General features: G+C 40.9%; 1 protein-coding gene across 3 annotated transcripts in view; it reads right to left on the bottom strand.

Moving 5' to 3' along the window:
- The window catches only part of LOC110987803 (CUGBP Elav-like family member 3-A), a 100,147-nt gene that overhangs the window by 70,207 nt on the left and 9,344 nt on the right, over positions 1–20,596 (bottom strand). For all 3 annotated transcript variants that reach the window (XR_002599328.2, XM_022250894.2, XM_022250895.2), the window contains exon 3: positions 1,373–1,421. Coding sequence is in view for 2 of the 3 variants with exons in the window: in XM_022250894.2 (XP_022106586.1) it covers positions 1,373–1,421 (49 nt within the window). In the remaining variant the exon portion in view is untranslated. The remainder of the gene's footprint in view (positions 1–1,372; positions 1,422–20,596) is intronic.

The raw sequence follows: 20,596 nt of genomic DNA, 5'->3' as shown, positions 1-20,596 counted from the left end.
TTCAGAAACGGGTTTGAATATAACTTGCAAAAAGAAAACTTAGAAGTATGCCAGAAAATCATGTGCGTACATAGCGCAAAATGAAAAATTGGCAAATTTTACGTGTAATATTGACTGGGTATTTGATGAAATAAAAACTTGTGAAGCGCACTCTTATGTAGAAGTGGAAGCTAGCATTGATGCTGGGCATGCATGGACTACTGGGGAGCACGAACAAGAGTCACGGTGCCCGCCTGTGGCAAGCCTGGACCTTGTGAACTTAGCGGGCGCTGCACGCTTCACCGTGGCCGAGCATCGCTGGGTAGTTAATGTTTTCATTTGGGTAAGGCAAGTTGCTGGGTGCCTGGTTATTCTGTAGATGGGATCCAAATACCCCAGCATGAATCATGGCCACACAGAGCCGGGCTTTGTGCAGTGTGCAATCCAGCAAACTTGGCAGATAAGGCCTGGTGACCTTGCTACATGTCTGCGGTTGCCGTTAGCAAAATTGGAAAAATAATCTCGGCAGCCAGACAAGACGCGGTAAAAAATCCCACCGTCAAGGGGTTGAAGGCTTCAGTTTTGCTAAGGTACGCAAGTTGATGAAGTTAATTTCATGGTGTAGCATTCTTTCTTGTTATAAACATATAAGCACACATTGTACTATTTTTGTTGACTGGAAATACAAAAGACAACTGGCGGTTTGTTGTTTTTAGTATACATGTACGTACATGTAGTGATCATGGGTATCCCTAGGCATCTTTAATTATGCGCCTAATTTGGTATTCAGGTAAAAAATTGGCAGTTGGGAGTTGTCAATAGTGGTCATGGTTATTGCTATCTGAACTGTGGTTAAGGGGAACACTGTTCATGGTTATTCAAGCTAGTCAGAGCATGGACAGAAGTACTGCCTTGTGTCCTGGTTTGCCCTACTTTGGTATTCAGGATGAAAGTTGAGAATAAACATCTGCAGCTGAGGCACTCCGACACACTCAAGAGCTGATTGTTTGTGCTCTCCATTTACTGTAGTTTGAGTATAAACAAGTTTTGTACTCTGTAATGGATAATATCTTGAGATCCAATTAAGCTGTACCTGCTGTACCTTTTTTTCAGGATTATTGCTAAACACCCGACTCATCAACTCTGGATTGCAGCATGTGGGTGAACAATCACCTTAAGTTTAAGTTTATTTTGTTTTGAACCACCCTGTATAAAGCAAGTACACCCAAAATATTGAAACACCAATTGGTATGTCATAGGCAAAAGAAACACCCTTAACTCTCAGTCAACCATTACAAAAAGCTGCATCAAAAAAATGGCTTCTAATTAGCTTTGTGGAAACTTGTTAGTAGCACATCGCATTGAACTGTTTTTCACCAACAATGGTACAAACCTCCTCTACTTTCACTGTCAGCTGGTTTTACTTGCATGGGGCGATTCATCTAAAAACAAAATAAAACAATATCATAATCAATATCATTGTTTTGGCATGAACTTCATTTGTACCTGCACGTACTGGTGTGCCATATGAATCAGCTTGTTTTTGCAAATGTTTGTGAATGAACACTTTTGCCACATTTCATTTCAATTGCCTGTGACTTCACTTATAATTGGATGACTTGTGATGGAAATGCAAGGACTTCACTCCATGACTGTTTTTCAATCGAAACCTTTAACCTCAGATGAATGCATTCATGTACCAGTATGTCTTAATATTGGCTTGGCATTATATTCAGGATGCTCTGAGATTCAATTTTCATGGAACATGGAAAACTGCCTAAAGCAAGAGTCAGGAAAAAAGTTGAAAATTTAAATGAGAGAAAACTTATTTATGTCCCCCAGTTCTAGACAATATTTCTGCCATATGTACATGTACATGTTAGGACTGAGTCAATTTGAATAATTCACTATTCGAATATTCAAACTTCAATTTGATCAAATATCCAAAGATTTGGTTGCATTGACTGGCAGACTGATGATGAACAAACCATATAGAAAATCAGTTACAATAACACACACACTTGTACATAATGATCAATATAATAGATTCTCACATATAGGAGTATCTCCGGCCATGATTTAGCAAGATTTAGAGATGAAAAAGACTTCTTGTCCTGGAGAAAATTTCTGATCCTTTTAAATTGTCTAATGAATAATTTACTTTTAAATCATTGTACAATTTCAAATCCTCCATTTGAATCTGATTGAAACAAGCCTCCATAGTGCAATTTTCTCATATAAAAAAAAATTCCTTCATGAATTTTGCATTCAAATATTCAAATTTGAAAAATTATATTTATATTGTCAACAATCGATCAAATATTTGGTTTATTCGGATATTCGGCACAGCCCTAGTACATGTCTGCTCATCTTGGGCACACTCCTATTCTTTCAATAATCATGAATATGGTTGCTATGCAACATGTATGAACAGAAACAAAACATGACAAAAATACAAAAATAGCAATGGGATAAAGTCTTTTGCTCACAGAAATCATGATGACTAAATTTCGCGGATTTCAGATATTTCCATCAAGAACACCCACACAATGTACATGACCTCCACATGCACAAACAACAGTGTTTTGTCATACTACATGTAGGTAAATTACATATCTGTCATATTGTCTGTTTCACAACCTGCACAGTCCTCAATCCTCCATTTTTAATACAACTCGTTGGGTGTAAGGTTAATTACTACCAGATTTAAATGCACTGTGTTGTCAAGGACATTCCTTTAATCACCATGGAGACAAAAAGTTTTTAGTGAATGTTTACTTCATTCTAACAGTGAAGCAGTTGATGCAAACCTTTACATAATAGCCTGCTCTAAAAAAACCATGATCATACATACATGTATCTGCAAGGCAATATCTCTTGACCATGGTACAATACCAACAGAGATGAACAGTATGCTGATCATGCAATTACTGCTCAATGTGTCTTAGTTTATCATCTGCCCAAACAAATTCAATTTAGGAGGAAGTAAACACATGAATTTCTCTTTTGCACAAACTTAATTTTGTGGCTGTAACTTTGATGATGACCAAACATCTCAAAGTTACCAAATGGTGGCTTTAAAATATGTATCCATACTATATTAAACATAGTGTAAAACACAAGATGTTTTTATCTGTACTGAAATACTCATACGTGTACAAAATTATATTCATTAACATACATGTACACGTTCATGTACATGCATACATAATCAAAATATCAAGAGCAAATTTACCATTACTCATGTTACATTTGGAGCATTTCTCAGCCTTTTTACATAAGTTGTTAATTCATATTTCAATCAAAAAGTGTGTGAATATTATAATTTAAAAAAATCATGAAGTACAAATTAAAAACTGTTTTCTAATTTTATGTAAAGAGTCTGCTTAATTTTTATTTACCTTCAGGAGCGATAGGTCTATTATTTTTTACAGCACTAACCCACAGCACTAACCCACCTGCCATATGATCATAAGATAATAAATTCATCACTGGTCATAGCTGCCATGCTCTCATACGTTACAATCATAATACCTGGTTGGTGAGTAACACAATCAATATCTGTGCTTACACTGTACACACTGTACCTCTGTTGCTGTGAATTACAGATGCTTACTATGCTGAAATAACCTACGGTGCACTGAGCTTTCAGTATGAATATATAATTATTCATCAAATATCAGCCTTAGCACTGCTTCTGGAGTATGCACGTGCATACATAATCTGGCCATCCAGTTAAAAATACAAGTTTATATTCATTCTGTTTATTTCAAATGACTTTTGCAATTTTTCTTTGATAAAGCCATTATATCTCAATTAGGAACTTGTGTGTCGCATTGTCAATTTTCATGTTGCCCTTTTTAAGGGCCAGTTGGGTGCCTCAGGCCTTTTATCGTGATGCAAATCAATATAATTTATGACTTCTTCTGGATCCAGATTTCCTATTATTTTGGAAGTTTTGCTGTTGCAGTTTTTCCCTTGATAATTCACTATCGTTTCAGTACATGTACATGTACATGACAGCTGGTCAGTGAGCAGGTTTTTTTTGAAAAACATTTCTACAAGCATATTTTGAGTTCCCATTTTAAAGAGAAAGCCACAGAAAATGACCAGCATCTTGCTTCAATGACATTACAGAAGCACTGCCCTTGCTTACCCCCCCATTAACAAAATTCAATGTTAGACAAGTTAAGACTAACAAAAAAAAGGATGTCAAACAGAACTTCAAAGAAACCGAAAGTCACAATTTAATCCGCAGTAAATTCATGCCATGAGCCGTTTAACTTCATTTCATCATAATTTGACACTAGTTAGTGATTCACAATATTGAGGAAGTTTCAACTTTTCCTAAGAAAAAACAACTTCATTCTGAAAATTCCATGTCTTACATCACTTGCAAAAAACATACTCTGCTACTGCTGAAGACACCACCACGTACATGTACATGCAAGATTCACACATAGATACATGTACATGCATACACAGTTGTACACACCGTAAATACAACATACGTAAAAACTGCCTGTGACATGAAAGTTTTGAGACAGCACACATTCAAGAAGCTTATAATTAATTTCTAAACTAAGCCGTGTGTCCATGTTCACATAGGAAGTGATCTTTGGCATCCAACCTTTATTTTAAAATCCCATTTTCATTTGCATGCTTTTACAAATTGGAAAACTAGGGAAGTTTGTGCATCATCTGCATGCTCTAAATCCCTGGATTCTTGAGGAAACAAAACAAGAGAGAGTACCCTATATATTATTAATGAAAAAAATATTCATGAAATCTAAGCTAATTTTGGTTACCTGTGCTATTATTTATACCCTCACAAAAGAACATAATCTACATGTAATAATGTGCACACATGCACAAGTGCTTGAACTTCCAGAAGTTGCTACAAGGTTGGGTCCAGTGCTTTTTCTTGTAATAATTAATGATGTACTTACTTGTACCTTTATGGGACCCCAGTGTTGGAAGTACATGTATGTTGATGACATGATAATCAAGGAAACAGTGCTGCAGGGTGCGACCACTGAGGCTCAATCCATGCTTGATACTTTGGAGTGGACAAGTGGTGTACTGTTTACATGTACATGTTTGTGTCTCAATATCAACAAGTGACACGTCATGAGGGTATACAGAAAACTTGAACTCCAATCTCTTCAATTAACTATCAATAATCAGGCCTTTCAACAGGTTGAGTCAGTGAAGGTGCTACATGTATGTGTTCTCATCCAGGCAGATTTAAAATTGGAACAATATATTTAAGAAATAGTTAAAAAAGGCAAATACCAGAATCCATATATGATACAACAGATTAGTCCTTTTAATTACCTCAATATGATCTCATTACAATATATACAGATTTTATTTGACCGCTCCTTGAGTAAGATGCACCTGTATGGCATTCTGCCCTCACCCATGCTCAGATAAACCAATTGAGAGGGTTTCGAAATGGGTGTTATGTTTAATTTAGGACATCGGTACCAATTGTATGAAGCTGCCTTGAACAACCCTTCTTGAAACACTCTGTGATAGAAGGAACAAGCGTTGCTTTAAAGTTGCTCAATCACTTATTAAATTTTCCCAATTTTATCACTGGTTACCTTTAAATAATTCATTATCTGATAGACTAAGGAATCCTAACCCATTTAAACAAATTATATGCAGAACAGATAGGTACAAAACTAGTCCTAGGATTCCATCCTTCATTAGGCTCTCGAATAGCAGCTAAATTAGTTGATTTTGTGGATTTGTGGGTTCTTGTACAGTCAAAATGTTAGTATTTGTTTTTCTTTTTATACTGTATGTCTTTATGGTTTTATCAAGTTCATGTATTTCTTTTTGTTGATCTTATTATTTTGTTACAACATATGCAATTTTGCCTTTTAGGCTGTGATAAAAATTTCTAATAAAACACCACGATAATAACACTTTAACTGAAACTTAAAATTCTTTTTATAATTCTCAAATACCGCACAAGTATTTCCCAAAACATGAACATTGTATTAACAGAAATCTGGAAACCTCAACTGTAACCTGGAATTAAAATAGTCAGTGAGTCTAATTAGTGTATACTGTGAAATACCCACACAGTAGACTATTTTCAGGTAATTTGCTCAATAAGTACATGTATACTTAATGTGAACAAATATGGATTTTATGCATATGTTCCAATCTCTCCCCATATGATGTTTCCAAGCTATAGTGCAGGTATTTTCCAAATAACATGAAACAAGGGATTTTGGTTTTTCAGAAATCACAAGTCGGATTAAACAAATTGCTTTTTTGTAACAGCTGCATAAACGGATTAAAAAATTGCACTCTTTATGATTTTCAGCTGTTTTTTGCAGTGATTCTATATTTAATGCACATGTACTTCTGCCAACCACTGCTCAGTTTACATGTCAAGGGTACTGTGTTTCGTCATTTTGTATGCAGGCCATCCTTTGCGCATAAACAGTCAGTGATATGAGGACACGAATTAATTATGTAAAAGTGAATGACTCACATCAGTGAGTGGTCAAGACACAATTACAATACACCACTGAACATCATATTGCTCCTCTCTCAACTGGGCCGAGTATTTTCTTGCAGATCATCCACACACAGCACATTTTGTACAGTACATACGGTACACGTACATGAACATGTACATATGCAAAAACAGCATTAGATGCTGTTTGCAAGAGCATCCACATCCTTAACCTTATTGAGATGAAGGTGTCATCACTGTACATGAACTGCAGAGCAGCTCAGACTGGTGTCAGCACAATGGTACATGCAGATCATGCTTAAGTGAATGTGCTAGGGGTATCAATAAACACAGAATTGGCTGAGTTAAATCTTCTTGATTTACATGTGAATCACAGTTCATTTGAATTAAATGAACATGTTAATTTTTGTTAAAAGGAAAGAAGTTGTAATGTTTTTCATTTTATTTTACTGATTTATACATTATTCCAGATTTTTTACATTCCAAATAGCAAAAACACTTGTCGTAGCCTTCAGTAACCACTGAAAAAAACTAAAGTACATTTTTGGGTGCACATAATTAGAAGCAATTGGGGTTGGAAGAAAATTTTTAGTTCACTGTCTAGATTCAGCACATGACTTTAAAAATCCATAATCTTAATTTAAATAAACTTGGCTTACAGTTCACATACAGTTGTACATGTATATTTTTATGCAAAAAGTCCAACTTTTAATCGAACATGGGGAGTATCAGTGTGCAACTATTCAGTAAATATAGTCACTGGTTTAATCAATTATGTACTTTTGTTTTATCGAGACTGGAAATGTTGGCCATTCCCAAACCAGTCATAAAATGTTCTTTACCACTTGCCCCAGGGATTCCAGTTTCGGACACATATTTTTATATGCGTGGCCGGGGTCTCTGAAATCGGACAAAGGGAACTGGGCCTTCTAACAAAAGACCGTACTTATAACAAATGACCAGGTTGCTGGGAATTATCAACATTTTTTTACTCTTAATAGTGGAGATAATCCAGCCATGTTTTGAAACAGTATACGACGGTTTGGGGCATTCAGCGTGCGTGGATTACCACTGGGGACAAAAGCACTCCACGACTGAAGCAATGAGCCACACAGCCCCTATTGAAAAGAGGTCAGCAGCCCACTGTGCCGGTTTCGTAAACAAAAGAAAATTACGTAACAATTTGGGCTCTTTTTACAAGGCGGCAGGCCTGGCTGAAATACTCCAGCGTCAATAGATGTTGTCTGTCAGATTAGAGTAGAAACCAGACAGTCCTTTGTGTGGGTGTAAGTGTCCAGTAAATGAAGATATGAATTTTTAAAGAATATTGAAAACGGAAAAAAATGAAAATTATCCCGTCCCAGCATCCTCAACATTCATAAATGCCCCCGTCGCAATGTAACATAATAACATTAACAAGTGGTCTTAAATGTTTTAAAATACATGCACACACTGGTCTGTCAATGGTAAAACAAAGCAGCCTCCAGCAGTTGTTCACACAGTCCACAACAGTCCTTTAATCATTTAGCTCTCGGCTTACATTAAAATCCTGTGAACCCCACTCACCTTTTACAACCTCTATATAGAATGATAAAACACTAAGTGTTTTTGTACTTAGCATGTATGATTAGTGGAATTTATTCACTCACTGGATCTTCTGATTTAGCATCTGGTTAATGCAATCCTGTGTACTAGTCCAACTTTTGACAAACTTGGAGCCCATTTGAAACCACGTAGTTTACCCTTGCCACATCTACTAGTATGGAGTTGCTGTCCACTCTATCAGTTTGTGTAAGTACATAAATGTACATGTATATACTGCATACCACAAGTACCAGTAGGTATTATACTCTACTATACCTGTAATTTATCTTGGCTCATAAGTCGTTATCTGTGATGGTAATCAAATTATTACAAATGGGTCATTTGGGAGACATTTCAATGACTGTATCTTGAATCTCCAAATTGTGTGCACACTTTGCAGCAAAACAAGATGGGATTCTGCATTGTATTTACTATGAACAATGAGGGTGGCAATTTGGCCTGCTTGAAAGTCCGACACTAGGTACTGTATATTTACATGTAAGTTATTAATGCAGCAGTATTGTAATTTAAATACAAGACTACTGACTTCTTGGAGAAATCTGACAGGTCTATGAAACATATAGAATATTTGTACAGTATATAATGGTACACATTGAAACACAGACATGTTTACTTCTCTTTTGCTCAAATCTGCAATATTTTTGACATTACCTGATTACATGTTACAAAATGACCCCATGGCATATCAGGTTTCCCATACATATACCGGTACAAGAATGCTTGGCAACCAAACACCCAAAACGTGTACGTATGTATTTTGAACGGTAACAGGCAGTAAAGTGTTCTGGGCTTACAATTGAACCCTGGTCTGTTTTGCATGTTATAAAGACTGAAGTACGACATCCTTTCCAACCCAGAAATGTAGTTCAAACGAAAGGAATACAATACACACGTCTGTCAGTTCACATGCTGGCTCTTGGGCTAATACCTTTTACACATATTTTACGCACATGACATATTCACTGTGGTACTCTATAGCGTTCTCAGAAGAAGCAGTGAGATTAACTGAATGCTTCAGACAGTTACATACATCAGCAGACTAAATGATAGGCAGAGTTGTGGCCAGGTGCTTTTCTTGCAGTGTGATAGTACATCATGGTTCATTCTTGCTGGAAGTACTGTTTAGCATTTCACAAGCTTCCTTTTCAAGTTTTTTAATAGATTAAGTCACTGTTGAGAAGAATTTAACAGAGCCATTTGGTTCTCAATCTGTTCAGTTCACCTTGCTTGTGGGCATTTCCATGCAAAGATGGAAAATGGACTTTGTTTTTGACCAAGTTTCTGAAATTTTTTTTACATGAAACTTAATTCACCAATGAAACATGCATGGAAATGATTGAACACTGACCCATCAGATGAGATATTATACATCACACTAAAACAGTCAAATTTTGTTTTTTATGCTACTTTAAATTTTTGACATAATTTCATGAAGCTTACTGCTCATTACATTTCATGACAAAAATTCCTGATCCATTCTAGCTTTTACAGGACTGACCCACTGAAGCAGGTAGAGGTGACGACGTTATGCGAGTCACAACTTACACAGAAAATTTATCTCTATACAAAACCCCAGGATATCATCATCATCATCATCATTCTGCATGACCTTCAAGGGGGTCGTAGTGACCACCACACACCCCTGTCAAGAGCAACGGACCAGCACTCATTTGGAGACAGCTAAACAGCATCGCCAACCTGCTTAAGCCAAGTGAGACAGGGATGGCCGCTGGGCCTCCACCAGATGGCAGGTCGCTGACCAAGATGGAATCGGATAGCTTCGTCGAGGGCAAGATGAGCAGGAACCAGGGCTCAGAGGCACCGGACATGACCAAACAAAGTGTGTTGCCTCCCTGCAACCTCCGAAATGCTGTTACTGAGCCCCGTGCGATGAGAGATGGTGGCATTGAAATGAATTCAAACCACTGGACACCAAGAAACCACTGGACACCAAGTACACAATGCTGGCACTGCATATGGAAGGCCTGGAGACATTTTTGATCTCTTTTTCTCAGTGTCGGACCCAGAGAGGAGAGCAAAAAGCACATAAGCTTATTACAACCTTAGCTTTACGAAGAGGCTGGCTTTGCTTCTCCAATTCCAATTCTGCCAATCCTGCATCGGACATTGGTACTGCACAGACCTGAGGTGGTGATAGTGCTTCCGAAGAAGCAGAAGGACTCAACAGGATCTACGACACTGGGGCCAAGGGAAACCGGGGCAGGTGAAGGTCCACCTAGGGATTGAACCTTGTCTTAGCCCAAGTGGGTTTAAGGCCGATGTAACTAGCTTCCTGTTCAAAGGTTGCAAGATGTTCCCCTATCTGTCTGGGTTGGCAATAAACAGAAAAGCATCATCAGCATATAGGAGGTTGGTAAACCTACTGTCGCCTACATTAATCCCCAGTGATGCCTCACACTGAGATAGAATGGTGTCCATGGCAGCACAGAATAGAGCAAGGGCTAACATACAACCCTGCCGGACTCCTGAGGAAGTTGAGAAGGAGGGGGATACGTCATTGCCTATCCTGATCTTGGCTTTGGTGTTGGAGTGCAGAGCTTTGATCAGATCCAAAATGGTATTTGGAATTCCCTTTGAAGAGAGGATATCCCAGAGCTGGTTTTGGTCAACAGAATCAAAGGCAGCCTTGATGTCTACGTAGGCAACATTTAGCGGGGGACTGTACTCGTAGTGAAGTTCAGCGAGTAGACGTAATACAAGAATTGCTTCAGACGTGGAGCTGCTGGGAAGGAAATCTGACTGCTTTGGTCTCTGCAGGGAAACAAGTAGTGGACAAATTCTGGCTTGCAGAATAAGTGCAAACACCTTGCCAGGAGTTGAAAGCAAGGTGATGGGGTGGTAACTACTGCAAGCTGTCCTTGAACTTTTCCCTTTATAGAGAGGTAGAATTATACCATCCTTCCAGTCTGCCAGAACCATGCCTGTGGACCACACGTTGGAAAAGATCTTGTGAACAGCTCTGCTTATGAGCACCTCAGCAGATTTCAAATACTCGGAGAAGATACCATCATCTCCTGCTGCGTGGCCTGACTTTCAGATGGCAGCCCACTTCACTCAATGAAGGAGGGTCACAGTCCAGGTCAGAGACTACAGCTTCAGGAGAAGTGGTTGAAAGTGATCAGGGGGAAGCAGCTGGGAAGTTTAGCAACTGGCAGAAGTGGTCTTTCCAGCAGGACAGCATTTCTTCCGATGAGTTGCAAGAACAGCCGTCTACTCTGAAAACCGAGAAAGGAGCTGAATGCTGGCCAACTCTGCGCAGGTGCTCCACTACTTGGAAGACGGGGCAGAGATTATTTTGTCTCAGGCCACCTTCAGCTCCAGAGACAGTAGAGTCATACTATGCATTCGGGTCTTGTTTTGCCTTGGCTTTGTACACGTATATCCCAGCCAGACGACTGTTGGCATGTTGGACCTTAGACGGGCAGCTCGATTCTGCTGAATGATTTCAAGGGTGCTTTCAGTAAGCCAGGGACGAGGCCGGGAACGACAGGCAGGTACAACCTTCTTAGTGGCACCAAGAACAGTATCATGGAAAGCAGCCCAGGAGTCTTCAACAGAGTAAGGCAGGTCACCAAGAGCATCAAAGTGGTTATGAACCTCAATACAGTAGTTGGTTGCCACCAAGGAGTCTGTTAGAAGAAAATGGTTGTCTGGGCAGCATTTCGGCAGAGATTTCTTTGTGAAGGGATTGATACGAACCTGTGCGACAAGAAGTTGGTGATCAGGTGTTGGCAGGGGCTTCAGCACAGTGATAAAACCCAGTGAGAATTCAGGCAGGTACGATAGTTGACCAGTATGTGGTCAATCTCTTTGGCTGTGTGACCATCATTCAATATCCAGGCGAGTCTGTAGATGTTCTTCCGCTTGAAATATGAGCCTGAGATGGCTAGGCGGTGAGCAAGACAGAAGGAAATCATGCGAATTGAGTTACTGTACCGTGGCCAAAGTTTCCAACATCTTCAAAGCCAGACCTGTTTGAACCAGAAATCAAATTAAAGTCACCGAGTACAAACAACATGGGGAGGAATAGAGGAGATGCCATCAGTCTGATGGTGTTGGTGTAGACTGCTGGTGGTTTGTGAGGTATGAGGGCAAATGCTATCCATAGGAAGTTAAGAAAATTGGGTATGGTGATTTCCTAGTTTCTGTCATGGAGCCAGCAGGCTAAAATTTAGACTCAATGACAAGTTGCTATCTAGATAGTTGTGTTTTGTCTGTGAAAGTCAGTGAAGTTGGGACTTATCCAACAACTTTACGAATACATTCCTCCACTGTTATTCATCTATGTGTGCAGTGCAGTACACACATATTATGCATTCATGCACTGATTTCAGCGTGGAGATCCAATGACAAAAAGGTATGGCATTGGGAGGATTTATCTATCAGTTAAATGGGGATTTCTGCTCAGTACATCAGAACATATGTACAGATCTGGCGACGTTTAACAATTAGTACACTCAAGTGGGTCAATTGCGAAATGAAATAAAATGTATCTTTTTTGAAATATTTGATTTTATATAACTATTACATAACAATTACAGTGGACCGCTGCTATAACGAACAAGACGGAGTCCATGCTAAATGTTCAGTATAGCAGTCATTCAGTTTAGCGAATTTAACTGCCAAATGTTTTGTTGCCAGGTTAAATAGCGCCCTCTCTAGTCTAAACGAAGTGCACCCTCTTATGATACCTTGGCTCGCTGTTTTCGTGATGTTTTGCCGTTGCATTCAAGTTTTAGGTTTCCAGAAATGTATCTGTTAATTATTTTTGTTTTTTATTTAGACTTGAGTAAAAAAATTGGTCTCAAGTTTATCCTAAAAGTCGTGAAACTACCCCTCAGGATCGATCTCTGATGCAAGCTGTGGTAAATCTCGGTTTATTTGTGTATCAACGGTGCCCTCTTTAGACTACATTGTATTGTTAGTGCAATGCCACTGTGCACGTATGTGCAGTTTCTTCCGCACCCAGCGTCAATTCAATACCGTTGACAACTAGTGGCTTTCCCTTCTAATCCTTGGGGAAATAATGGCCACTTGTCACTTTCCAACATAAAAAACACCCACTGTTTTATCATGTTGACGTTCGGTAATTACAAACAGCAACTGAATAGTGTTTGGTAGGTTCTGTGCACAAATTATTGGGAGCCAAGGACGATGTTCGGTACAGCTGAATGTTCGGTATAGCGGCGTTCCACTGTAGTTTGTGATGTTACACAGCTTGAAGTACATGTACATGTAAAAACTCTCCATGTACATGTACTGTAGTTGTATTGTTTTAAGTATTGGTTGGTGCATAACGGTTGGCACACATTTTACGAATCTGATTGTGCATGTACATGTATCCTTGCCATTGAGGTCACTGCTTAAAGTTTGTACATGTATACTGCAGTTGCTCAGGTTTTACAATGCGTATAAATCCCCATTGTCTCAACAGAATGGAGTTTCAACTGACACCTGTATCTTCACTGACTTTATTTTAAATCATTACACTTATAGTACACGCCAATGTACAAGGATCCATTAATGACATACAGTGTGAATATACATGTACCTTGAGAAGTGGCCAGAGCATGTGCTGCATAGGATTGCTCATGCATAATATATCCAACTGGAATCTTAACCAGAGTGCTCCCCGAAGTTTGGGAGCAATTCCAATGTTGTTGTGTACATGTACAAAACAGAAAATGAATTCTCAAAGTCACTGATTGGATGGTTGGTCATCCACTAGTTGAGAACGAGGCAACCGATATCCCCACACCAAGGTAGAAATGCATTTGTAGATCGCAACAAGTAATGCGTAAATTTGTATCACTTGATTCCACATTCTCTGCATCTGGTCACAGTGTTTGCAGGCCCATGCCAACCTATGTGTATGCTGGTGACGATCTGCTGTTAGTGGGAGACCCCTGTAAGGGCATCTGCTCCGGAGTCCCACAGCACCTAGTTGATTTCTGGCAGTCTGAGCACTAACCTGTAATTTGGTCATCTAGGTGTCTCCCTCGCCATAATTTCTGTATTGTAGTGTCAATCACAGAGGTGTCGCATAATGATGTGCCAATCTACTGACGTGCTGAGCACTATATCAAAAATCGGTATTATTTTTGTAAACAATACTTTTGACACACTTTGCAATGGAAGGACGACATGTTTGTTGATATTTGATGCTACTATTGGTCATGTGACTTAGCTGGCACAATCGGTCTATTACGGTGCAACCATAGGTTCTTTATCAGTAACTTGTGAAAAGAAAAAAAGAGCAAATAAATAAGAAATTTAAAAATCCTGATGTCTCTGCTGTCTTTACAATACCACTTTACAACCTTTTTACCTCAACAAATGCTTTATATCTATATTTTTGCCTACTTACAGTCGCCAGTTTTCAGTAGAACCTTCCATTAATGTCACAAGTTCTTTTGCAGTTTGCTATCATAGTGATGAAAACTTGTGCATAACAATGCTCAACGAAGCAATGCTGAAATGGTTCTCGCCCTGCCACACACATTTTCTTTCACATGATGAGCAGCTTACAGTGTTAGATCTACATTAGACAGCCAGGTCAGCACTACGTCTCATGGGTTACTGTAAAGCCCCAGGGAAGTACACATACACTGCACCTACTATGGCAGTCTTGAACAATGTGTTGGGCAGTCTTGGATGCCAAAGTTGCATGCAGTGTTGTGTTTTTTTGCTTTTCTGCAAGTTGAGGAACGGGCATTCTTTTTGTCAAGACGTTAGTTCTTTTCCCTTTCTCCCCCCCCAAGCCAATTCAATTTATGCATGTTTTTTCTACCCTCAATTTCAGTCCCTTTGCAAGGTAGCATCTTCATGAAACTTTTAAAATCCTAAAATTCAGTATCTTTAGGTTGGTCATGTTTTGACAGCAGGCCGAGCCCCCAATAGCAAGCTTTACTGCACAAATCTTTCATGGCAATGATTTGGCATGACTGGCAATGGTAGCCCAGATTGACAGATTTTGTACAAGATCAACTAATGACATGTCAGCACAAGAACCATGGCGTACGTTGACATATATATTTTTGCATGCTTGTCACGAATTAAATTGTTTTGTTGATGATGAAATCTACAGTGTAATGTTTGAAATGGGATTCATGCTGCAGAACATAACTGTACATGTAAATGCATGAGTCATAATAATATAAACATTTGAACCCAAAACTATGAACAAACACATGTGATATTGCATGGTAACTCTGCAGTTAGCATGTTCGTTGAATTTCGCAGCATTTACCCATTATTTACTAAAGTGTTAGTACTTGAAATAATGTCTGTTACTCTAAGCTGGTCATGCACAATGACTGTACTTTACATGTTGGGCACCGTTGGACGATCAGTATAGTCATGTAATGATATTGTGCTATCAGTTGATCCTGTATGAAATCTCCTTAACCTTTTTTTTTAATCTTCTACAACCAACACACCAGAATTATGGGCATATTGACCACTTTGTGCCAGGCCCATTTATCCATGTTGATTCTGCTGGGCCAGGTAATTTTTCCCTTTTTTTTTAATGTTTTCCAAATTCTTTAAAAATTCATAACTTCATTTACTGGACGTTTACACACACACAAATGACTGTCTGGTGGCTACTCTAATCTGGCAGGCAACATCTAAAGATGCTGGAGTATTTGAGCCAGGCCTGCCACCTTGTAAAAAGAGCCTAGATTGTGCGGTTTTATGTAATTTTCTTTGGTTCCCGAAACAACAACAGTGCACTGCTAACGTCTTTTCAACGGGGCCAGATTAGCATGCAGCAGTACTGTATCGCTCAAAACATCACGAAAACAGAGAACCAAGGTATCACAAGAGGGTGCACTTCGGTTAGACAAGAGAGGGCGCTATTCAACATGGTAACAAAACGTTCAGCAGTTAAATTCGCTACACCGAACGACCACTGTACCGAACATTTAGCGTGGACCTCGTCTCGTTCATTATAGTGGCGTTCCACTGTAATGTGTTTTTGTGTTTGACATGCTAGGTGACATATGCATACGACAAAGCAGTGGTCATTTAAAAAAAATTGTGCAAAAAGTCCATTTAATCAGTCTCACTTAGCCAGTTAAAAAAAGCAACTGAAAAGCTCAGGAAATGCTCTAGAATGCACCAGAAAGCATGCAGAGTTCAAAAAACACCATGGCTTTGCAACTGTCAGTGAACCATGACAAATGCCCCACACATTTTGGAGAATCCTGGGGAGAACCCTGGGAGTCCTAAAAAAGTGTTTATATCTGCTACATGCAGGTGGCATCTGAGTGCATCAAGAGCAGCAGTTCACCATTGGAATTACAGTTTACATCTCTGTTGACTGTGTTCCCCGTCTTGAAATCTCCATTCACTCTAACATTAAAGTTACCCAATTTGTCATTACTTAGAGCAGAAAAGACAGCTTGGGTTAGATCTGACAAGAAGTTTACTTTTTTGAATCAGGCTGATCCATTGTGGGGGCATATACAGAAAGCTGTTTGGCAGAAGCATTGGAAGGTGTAGTGAGATTAGCCTATCCAATATGTTAAATGTAGTTGGCTGTTTTGGCATAAGATCTGTTGTCTGGTTAGCAACAGCAAAAGGAACACCATACTTCTTTTCTCTGTTCAGAGGCGATTCTAAACAAAATGTGTGAGTTTTCTCTTGGAGTTGACCTGTACAGTGAGGCATACTTCTGATGGTGCTACATAGTCAATTTCTCCCCCCACCTAGAGTGGGATGAGTCTACTACTGCATACCTACCAGATTACCAATACGTATGCATTATTTACTAGTTGATTACTTCCATTCGCTAAATTCTCGATCACCAGCATTGCGCCCTCACTCACTTGACTCCAGCGAAGGCGTCCGAGGCTGAAAGGGATGGAGGGAGGGAGATTGGTAATCTGGTAGGTCTGCAGTAGTAGACTCGTCCCACTCTAGGTGGGTGGAGAGTTTACTGCCTGCAACCTACGCAGATTACCAATACATATGCAGAGTACCATCGAACTATAGGATGGTGGGAAGGTGAGGGCGCACTGACAACCTCGAACCCCAGGAGGAGTCACATACAGCCAGCAATGAACAAGAACGACAGAGTAGCAAAGGTCCACAAGAGGTAAGCACAAAGAAAAACTCATGTAAATGTCTTGAGTGCACCCCTTGCAGGGGGAAGGAGAGCCATAACTGGAGCTACTGAGATCCTGTATTGAGCATGGCCAGTTCAAGAGAATGATCCCCCTGCAAAACATCACTGAGATAACAAGAAGTAAATGTTAAGGAGGATTTCCAACAAGCGGCTTTAAAAATGTCTGAAATCGGAATGCCTTTAAAATAAGCCTATGAGGAGGAGATGGCCCAAACATCATGAACACGTATGTGGTTTCAGCACTGATCATTAGGAGTAGTGGGCCAGTCTGAATTAGCAAACTTAATAGCAGAAACCACCCACCTGGTGTCTCTGGAGGCTGCACGGTGAGGCTGAGTAAATGTAATGAGTAATTGAGTTACTTGCCCTCAGATATCCTTCGCCCGCTGGAGGTGCCATTTGAGTGTGCGGACAGGACACCAGAGTTTATCAGAGGTAGATGAGGCTAACGAACAGATGGATGGGAAGAAGATGTCCAGTGGTTGAAATGAGGGTGTTTGGTTCTTGGTAAGAAAACCGATCTCTGGAGGCTCCCATCGAATATGGCCATCAGCAATGGACAGCGCTTTAATTTCGCAACTTCAACGAGCAGTGAGGACAACTAGAAGGAAGGCCAGCTTAATACCTAAATGAAGAAGGGTAGCTTGTCCTGCCGGTCTGAAAGGGGGGGTAGCCAAAAGTTGAAGGACATCCCCCAGATTCCACAAAGGAATGAGTCGTAGGGTAGGGGAGGCCGTTCAATAAACATGCCTTGAAGAAGATGATGGATTGCAGAGTTGTTAGAGATAGAGGATTCATTGGGAAACTCACCGTGGATAGCCACCAGAGCCGAAAAGTAGTTCCTGATTGTTAACCACTACCAGCCGGGGACTCCGAAATCGGAGCCGTATGGTTTATATGTGTGGCCGGGGTCTCCGAACTCGGACAAAGGAAACAGGGCCCTGTAACAAAAGACCGTACTCCGAACAAAAGACCAGGCTGCTGGGCATTACCGGCATTTTTCACTCTCAAAAGTGGTGATAATCCAGCGTTATTTTGAAACCATATACCAGGGTTTGGGGTATTTAGAGCAAGCGGATTACCACCGGGGACAAAAGCTCTCCACCACCGCAGGGATGAGCCACACAGCACTGCTGCATGCTAATGTGGCCCCAATTGAAAAGAGGTCAGCAGTGCACTGAGCCAGGTTCGTGAACAAAAGACAGTTGTATAACACCGCACAATCTGGGCTCTGTTTACAAGGCTGCAGGCCTGGCTGAAATATTCAGGCGTCAATGAAGGTCACCTGCCAACTTAGAGTAGTGCCTGAAGATTACTCCGTTAAATGGAATGATGAATTGTTGAAGGATTTTGAAAACGGAAAAAATGATAGTCATGCCGGCCCAGCATCCTCAACGTTGAAAAATGCCCTGGCACGAAGTGGTTAAAACGAGGAGGCCACACCAGAAAAGATGCAAGAAGAACTCTGTCACAAGGGAAAGAGTTGCTTCGGTCAGATTTGCAGAATGTTGTCTACATGAGTTGAAATGGTGAATACGGCTGTCAAAGATCTTTCTCCTTGACAGCCGTCTGCCTCTGGCAGCCAGGGCGGCAGCGTCTTGAGAAAGCCCTGCCTGCTGGCATGATTGTTGGACAATATGCAACACGTTAGGTGTAGGTGAAGAGGATCCAGATGGAGATGGAAAGAGCCGGGTTGGAAAAGCAGGTCGTGGTACTTGGGCAGCAACAGGGGAATGTTGACCAACAGCCTCCCGACGCGGGGAATCCATGGTTGCCTCAGTCAGTATGGATCGATGAGAAGAATTCGGCAGTGTTCTTTCTCTATCCTTGACAGGACCCTTGGGATCAGCGATTGATGCAGGTGACAGCCGTAGCGTTGTCTGACCGAACTAGAACTGTTTGTTTGTGGCTGGAAACGATGAAGAGCAATTACGATTGCCTGCAGCTCAAGAATGTTTATGTGGGAGTCCTGCATGGCTGGTTCCCATTGGCCGGAGGATCTGATACAGTGGCAGACTGGCTCCCCAGCTGTAGGTTGAAGCGTCTGTAGTCAGCATGTTGTGACCCAGAGGGGCAAAGGGAAGGCCGGTGGTGAGATTGGCCTTGCAAGACCACCACGTCAGGTGGTGACTTAGCAAGACTGGAACTGGGACGAGGAGGTCCAGTGAATCTGTGTGTGGTCTGAAGTGAGACAGGAGCTGGAGTTGGAAAGGTCTCATGTAGAGTTGGCACCAAGGGACAAGGTCGATAAGACTGGCCACCAGACCCAGAAGTTGAAGCCAATCCCAAGCAATTATTTGCTGGCTGACTTGAAATAGGGCAACACACGTTATCAGATTGTCCACGCGGGCATCCGTAGGAAAAACCACGTTGCGGCGGATATCAAAAACAGCCCCGAGAAATGTGGGCATCTATGACGGAGTTGTCCTTGACTTGTCGTTGATTAGGAACCTGAGACGAGTTGTAAGAGCACAAACCGTCACTGTGGCTGAAATAGCCTCGACTGTTGATCAACCTAGGATTAACCAGTCATCCAGGTACTGCAAGATGAGGACGTCAGACCGATAATGATAAGCCCCCACTGCTTGGACCACTCTGGTGCGGTGGAAAGACTGAACAGGAGAGCGCGAAACTTGTAGGTTTGATTTCGATATGAGAAGTGCAGGAAATGGCGATCGTCGGGATGAATGGGTATGTGAAGATAAGCATCCTTGAGGTCTATGGAGGATGCCCAAGCTAGAATGGAAATTGAATGAAGAACTATGCGAAGTGTCTCCATTTGGAACTGCTTGGGACGGATGAATTGGTTGAGAGGCCTTAGATTGAGAATTGGTCTCCATTTTCCCATCCTTCTTTGGAGTTAGAAGGTGGACCAGAAACCCATGTGGGCATGGAGCGCCGGAACTTGGATAATAGCCCGTTTCTGCAGTAGGTTCGCAATCTCCAACTCCAAGGCCTCTCGTTTGGACTGATTTAAGGGGATCAGAGTTGGCCGTAATACTGTATTAGACTGCGGGGCCCTCGTGAACTCGAGGCGGTGACCGTGAAGAAGAGAGGACCCATCTGTCCAACGTTATCTCCCACCAGAACCCTCCAAAATTTAGAAGACGGCCGCCAAAGGGTTTGAGATTGACGACCGAAGAAAGATTGGAGCAGTAACCTACGCTGACCCATGAATGACCGCAGGGGCAGCAGGCGACACCATGCTGGGCACTGGAGGAAAAATCTTATCCCTGGCCGCGTGCGGACACTCTGGCACCAATAGATAGTGATCATAATCACTCAATGGGAACTGGAAAAAAACGGAACGAACAGTAGCCTTGATTCCACCGCTTGGCCTTTGCCAGTTTGTCCACAGTATC

This window comes from Acanthaster planci, linkage group LG08 (genome assembly GCF_054643075.1).
Source record: "Acanthaster planci isolate LZ-2023a linkage group LG08, COTS_SCS, whole genome shotgun sequence".
NCBI lineage: Eukaryota > Metazoa > Echinodermata > Asteroidea > Valvatida > Acanthasteridae > Acanthaster > Acanthaster planci.
The sequence above is the reverse complement of the archived record's forward strand: the minus strand, read 5'-3'. Positions and strand labels throughout refer to the sequence as shown.